The sequence below is a fragment of the Rutidosis leptorrhynchoides genome, chromosome 2 (genome assembly GCF_046630445.1).
Source record: "Rutidosis leptorrhynchoides isolate AG116_Rl617_1_P2 chromosome 2, CSIRO_AGI_Rlap_v1, whole genome shotgun sequence".
Lineage (NCBI taxonomy): Eukaryota > Viridiplantae > Streptophyta > Magnoliopsida > Asterales > Asteraceae > Rutidosis > Rutidosis leptorrhynchoides.
The window spans coordinates 23104382-23111730 of record NC_092334.1 but is presented as its reverse complement, the minus strand read 5'-3'; the positions used below and the strand labels follow the sequence as shown (position 1 = coordinate 23111730).

At 32.7% G+C, this 7349-nt stretch overlaps 1 protein-coding gene across 1 annotated transcript; it reads left to right on the top strand.

Annotated features, from left to right (window-relative positions):
- The first annotated feature begins 6146 nt into the window (after window positions 1-6146).
- LOC139887695 (uncharacterized) lies at window positions 6147-6602 on the top strand. The gene has a single exon (XM_071870762.1). It carries the CDS (start codon window positions 6147-6149, stop codon window positions 6600-6602), a length of 456 nt encoding a protein of 151 aa, XP_071726863.1.
- Window positions 6603-7349: the final 747 nt, after the last annotated feature.

Here is a 7349-nt window from a genome sequence, read left to right as displayed (position 1 = left end):
CGCGCTCCGGTAGTGGCTTTAGAGAATATGGTGCAAAGGTTACAAGCACCAGCAACATCACCGGCATCAACAGTTCCACCGACAACAACACCAACAGTACCATTACCACCACCAACAATATCCGCATCGCAAACCTCAACTTCACAATCTGTCCCACGAGCACCAACGTCATACGCACCGTAGTTACCAAGAAATACCAGCAACAATAACCGATGAAGTATTAACTCGTTTCCCTTGAAGAAATTTTATGTATATTTAATATATATGAATTTTGAAATCAAAATAAATCTTTTCGTACTAAGCTATTACGTGTGAATCTTAACTGGTAGGTACTACTCGGTTAGTTCATATTACTAATATGCAATGATGTACACCCTTCCTTAACAACTTAACCATTGTTAACTACAATCTCTGTTTCAACTTAATGAATTCCATTTCATAATAAACCAAGTGTATTATTCAATTACATAATTGATTTTACATTTTCATTTTCGATATACTCGAAACTTTCCAGAAAACATCATTTTTACCTTGCGAAGTTAGCAAGAGTTCCATAAGCACCAACATGATTCACTGGGGAAATATCAATAAAACTGAATAACGAAGTATTGATTACATTACTAAAATACTCCATGAAGATTATGAAATCTTTAATGTTTTAGGGATTATTCATTTCTAATCCAGCAAAAAAAAAAGTAAATGAGCTTAATATGATATTAACTCATTAAATCTGTGTTACATCTGAAGAAAATATACATACATTTTCATAAAGACAGTAATAAAAATTCTTTTGTACAAAGTATTAATTGTGAAATCTTTAACGGGTAGGTAATACTCGGGAAATATATAAGTTCGCAATTAATATGTTACAATGTACATTCTTCAACTTTGATTCAAAAATTATTAACAATGCTCACAACGATATACAATCGTTTTCATACAAATTCAATTACATATTCTGATATTGACGGATCAGAATCCAAGTCATAAATCTGAACCGGTGACATCATTCTTAGATCTCTACATCTTTCAAATCTATACTTTGACTTCAAAACTGTACAAGATCCTTTAGCGTTGTTTTTACCTAAAATAACCTTGCAATTTCTTTTTCAAAGTATCCAGTTTTACCCCACTTTCAACCAGTCAATTTTGACTTTTCAGATTAGTCTTATTATAACCTTGACATATAGATTTTTGTTACCGGAGAACCTTTTATGTTCCACCACATTAGCAGTAAATTTACCAACAACTTCATTGATCCTTTACCTTCCGAAAAATCCTTATACTCATTGAAACCCTATCATGTACTCATCCACATCTTGTAACGGTAATCGCCATACCAACTACCGAGAATTAGCAATTGGTATTTTGAATCTCGCAGCATTTTCTACGACAACTGTTATATATAGATAACATCTATCTTCTAGACTTACATACTTCGAAGGTGAAGTTTCTGAAAAACATCCCAAACTATGAACTAGTTCTCTGAAATTGGAACAATGCTGATAAAGCAGCAAAAATGATAAACGACTTTAACAGTCAAAAGTTTGATGATAAAGAATAGTATGGTGGTAAAGCTGAGAAAAAGAGAAGGTTTGGAATTGAAAAACGGATTAAGCAGACCATGAAGGAGGTTGTGGACAAATTACAAAGACAAAATCTACTTTAAAAGAATTTAAATGATTCAGTGTCTGCTAAAATCATTAGCGAATACCTTGCTCCTTACTCTAAAACCTTTGCGGACAATATTCTTCATCATCATCTTATCTTAAATATTCTAAGATATCATCGTATCTCCCATTATAAATATCCTCCATATTTCTAAAGATATTTTTCAAAACCATTCTTATCCGAAATCATTACCTCTTCACGCTATATGTGTTACATCATAAAAGAAACTATTTTAGTTTCTAAAATCTGAAAAATTCGAAAAATGGATGTTTTGAAGTAATGTTGGGAACTGAAGCATGAGTTAGTATAATATAATGACACTTGATCAACGTGATTATATTACAGTAAGTCATGTTGAGTTTCTAATGGAACGTGACAAAGGTTCACGGATCACACCCTCATCATAAACCATGTTACATAACTCTTTCATTCTATATAATCTCTAAATATATCAAGAACATATATTTCTTGATGATTCGGTCTTTTTCGGATAATCTGGTAATTTGACAAATCAAGATCGTGTCATTTCAATTTCTTTCTTAGAACATTAACTATGTTCATTCCGAAATCCATACCTACGAATTCTGGACCATTATTCGCTTGACTTAAAATCGAGAAGAGAAATCGAAAGCACGGAGCTCTAAAATATAAAGGAGAATATAAGCCCGATAACAACCCCGAAATTTACAAACCATGTATATCAATGCGTATAGCAATATAAAGACACGGGAGAATAAAAAACACTATAACCCTAAGGTAATGGTAGAAGAAAATAACTTCCTCTGGTGGTAGATGAAAAAGAAGAATGACGGATGTGAAAGTTAGAAGTATATCAAGAATCAGAACTGGATGAAGCATTTCACAATCTTTTGGAAGTATGAAATGAGGAAGAAGATATAGGAGTGGTAAAAATAATGAAACGGAAGAGGTCAATTTATAGCGAAATATCAGACATAGCAATCGAGGCATATTACGCATTTAATCAAAGAAAATCCTAATTTTCGCAAATTCCGAAGAATCAAATCTTATTTAGATTATGAAGATTTTCTATTCCTTAAATTCCGGAAATCAATCGTTACTACGTCAAGAGATAAGACGAATTTCTATTCTCCATTTCATTCTATTATGATAACTTCTCTCATACGCTTTGAGTAATCGGATTGTTTTATTTGTATTATTCAATGGTGATAAAATTCTATTTATCAACTCATATTCGTCATGAAAACATTTTTATTGTTAGCCATGACGACCTCACTCAAATTTCGGGACGAAATTTCTTTAACGGGTAGGTACTGTGATGACCCGGAAATTTCTGACTAAATTTAAACTTAATCTTTATATGATTTAATGTTTCCGACACGATAAGCAAAATCTGTAAAGTTGAATCTCAAAATTTTGAACTATTCAATTACCCTTCGATTGTTCTCAATGATTCGCGAACAATTATATGTAAATAGATACATATACTATAACTTGAAAACGTAACAAAGTGTTAAGTAAATGATACTGTGCATTAAACTTATTGATTTGAATATCTAGTTGATATATTTAACTACGGAGTTAAAAGATTATGCCAAACGATTGAATTAAAAGATATTTATTGAGTCTCTTAAGGATTATAATATTATTACGAGTCTTTGTTGTGAGGTCCACGCTGATTTAAGAAATCATTCATTTTTAACGATATTCGAAATAAATGATAAAGTGTTTGATGACGAAAGTTAGATAAAAGTTAGTGGAAAACTAAACTGCATAATATTCAATTGATTGTGTTACAAATGTGTGAAAATGTTTTCAGATATTATAGAATTGATTGTTAATATGTGTTTGTTTAAATAACGTAATTTGGACGATACAAAAATAAGGAATATTAACTGATGGAATTAGATATATGAATAACTTGCGACGTATATTTAAAACGTGTTTATAAATATTAATTTGGTTATAAAACGTTTTGATTTAAAACAATATTATTAAATATACTTCGTTAGATAACGAACCATTGATTTATAGAAGTAAATGACCAAACCACTCGAATGTTTAAGATACACTTTGAGTGATATAGTTTTTTGATAATTTAAGACTATATTTTAACAAAGGTACGTGCCACGAAATGTAAAATGCAAGTTTTCTTAATGTACGAAAGGACGTTCGAAAAACCGGAACCGGGACATAAGTCGCGTAATGACGTACGACTTATTGGAACAAAAATTACAAGTCAACTATGCGCGTGAATTTAATATAATATATAATTAACTATATAAATTATATATTATAAATATAATTAATAAATATGTCGACAAGCGTAGGACAAAAACATTTGTGAGCTGTCATACCTTCCCATGCGATCGCATGGAAAATGGCTTGGGAAGCCATGCGATCGCATGGCACCCTTTTGCTGGCCACATCTATAAATTCGAGATTTCTGTTTCTGATTCATTCATATATCTATCTCTCGACTCTATATATATATATATATATATATATATATATATATATATATATATATATATATATATATATATATATATATATATATATATATATATATATATTAATATTAAGATTATTATTAATCTAATTATTAATAGTATTAGTATTATTATTTTTACGATACAAAAATAATAATATACATAAAATATTACGACGGAGTGATGTCCAAATGATTTCAAAACGAGTTTTCGAGCAAGCTAGAGCTAAGGAAATTATGGGCTATTGCCATGGAGGTTATAGGTAATGTTCATGGGTAATATTCGCAAGTCAAACCTAGTGTTTATCATCTCCGTTACGTCTATGTACTTTTCTGCAATATTGAATCACAATATTGATACGTGAGCATTCATATCTTATCTTTTATATATTAATTGTGTATCCATGTCTAGTGCTCGAGTATAAATATTTATGCATGCATGTATGCTAAATTTTGTCGTTAAACAGTTTATAATGAATCACGAATTAAATACATATATTACTGGTAAAAGGTATATGATATACATGTTTTTGGAAAGCTGGCGAAAAATCAATAACTTTTCATTTAGATATCGAATAATTTCGATGAACGGATTAAAAGATATGATCAACTGAATTATGATTGACGTTAATTGAAATTGCATTTGAATCTACAATTAAGATTTAAACAACTTGTTTACGAGATTGATAATTTGGATTTTTGAATATTACCAACCGAGTAAATGAATCCTTATATAAGGTATGTCTCGTTTTGTTAAACAACTGTCAAAATTGACTTTTTAAAATGACTTTGGATAACTTTTGTATGTCGATATCGAGCATTAGGATTGTGATACACCTGACCTAGCTTTATAGACATTTTTTTTTACCAACATATGTTCTCTAGGTTGGGATCTACGGTTATTTGGTAATCCGAGTTTCGATCACATTTTGGTGAACGACTTTATATGCTGCTAAGGTGAGTTTCATTTGGTCCCTTTTTAATTGCTTTTGCAATCTATATTTTTGGGCTGAGAATACATGCACTTTATTTTAAACGCAATGGATACAAGTATATACTAAATTCTACACCGAGTTTGAACCGAAAATCCCTTAGCTTTGGTAACTAGTAACAGTCGGTTATAAGAACTGGTGGGCGCGAGTAGTTGTATATGGATCCATAGGGCTTGACATCCCCGTCTGTTCCAGGTATAGAAACCCTAGCCTGAACTATAAAACAGACGTATGCTATTTGAGGTTAGTACACGTTGGTTTGCGTGTATTGTACATGTTGGTTGCATGTATGTTAAAACAAGGGTACTTATTATATAGACGTTAAAGTTTAGTTACCAGGGTGCTCAATCTTGTAGAATATTTTGATAAACGTTTCTGGATGAAACAACTGAAATCTTGTGATCCACCTTTATATACAGATTATATGAAACAATAAAACTATGAACTCACCAACCTTTGTGTTGACACTTGTTAGCATGTTTATTCTCAGGTTTCCTAGAAGTCTTCCGCTGTTTGCTTATGTGTTAGACAAGCTATGTGCATGGAGTCTTACATGACATATTTTTCAAGGAAACGTTGCATTCACCAAATCATCACCATGTATCTTATTTTGACTGCATTGTCAACGGAAATATTATTGTAAACTATTATTTACGGTGATTGTCTATATGTAGAAATCATCAGATGTCGAAAACCTTTGATTTAAATATTCATTTATGGTGTGCCTTTTTAAAAGAATGCAATGTTTACAAAACGTATCATATAGAGGTCAAATACCTCGCAATGAAATCGATGAATGACGTGTCCGTGCATATGGATTTGGAGCGATCGTCACACCCGCAAACTATCAAGAAGACACATGGACATGGAAGTTGCATCCTAATGGCAAGTACACCTCTTCCGCACTCACAGGCTTAATAAACGACTTGCTATTCCAGAATGGTCCATTATCATCAGGTACAACGCGCAACAACTTACTACCTTCTAAAGTCGGCATATTTATATGGCGAACAATGTTAAAGAGACTCCCGGTCCGCACAGAGTTAGACAAGCGAGGAATTGATCTAGACTCGGTCCGTTGTCCGAATTGTAATAACGAGGTGGATACGGTGGAACATATGATACTCAAGTGCCAGAAGATAAAAGATCTATGGTGTCGAGTTTTTAAATGGGCAAATTTGGGTAATATGTCCTATTCAGATATCGGTGATATGTTCCTGGGAAAGCTTCACTCGTCAAACTCAACAGCGTTTTCGAAGATATGGCAAACCATAGAATGGGTGGCAGGCTACTCAATATGGCGAAACCGTAAGGAGAAAACCTTCAAGAACAAAGATTGGAGTGTCCCAATGTTGTTAAACGAGATTCAGGTGAAAAGTTTCATGTGGGTCGCTTCGCGCTTAAAAATCAAAAAAATCGAGTGGACTCAATGGCTACTAAACCCGTGCATCTATGATGACCATGGTTAACCACAGCTCTCGGAGTACCTTCGTGATTACCTTTTGAGACGCCCCGTACAATATCAACGTGTACGGATCATCAACAACAGGATCTTTACACGGTTACAACACTATATGCTGTTTTAAAACCAGTTTTGCATTCATGAAAAGGTAACATTTTTACCAACGTCAAATGTTTTACAAAAGATGACATCTTTACCAACGTCAAATGTTTTACAAAAGATGACGTCTTTACCAACGTCAAATGTTTTACAAGGATAACGTGCTTCTACGAATAGAAAGCATTAACATAAGTACGTGACACAAAGGTCATTACAAAGCCATTGTTCAAATGTAACAAAAGTTGTGAATGCAAAGAAATAAAAGTTCCATGATTGAGACATCTCTAAATAATGCAGCGGAAGTCTAACACAGCGAGTCTGTAACAGCAAGTCTATAACACCAAGACTAAAATAGCAAGTCTAACAGAGGAAGCAACAACATCTAAGCACCTGAGAAATTGAAATGACCGGTCCTAATCCTCCTGGACGAAGTCATCAACATTTGGTCCCATTGCGATGATCGACTCCAAGTAATGTCCTTAACATGAGCAAATGCACAGCGGAAGACTTAATTCGTACCAGAGAATAACATGCTTTAAAATGTCAACATAAAGTTGGTGAGATATATAGGTTTGATGCTAGCAGCGTTATAACTATGGACCACAAGATTTCATATATTTAAACATAATACACTCGCAAGTGTATGTAAAAGTAG

Excerpts from the sequence above, each read along its gene's own strand:
- LOC139887695 (XM_071870762.1), top strand. The coding sequence starts at position 6,147 with ATGTTAAAGAGACTCCCGGTCCGCACAGAGTTAGACAAGCGAGGAATT.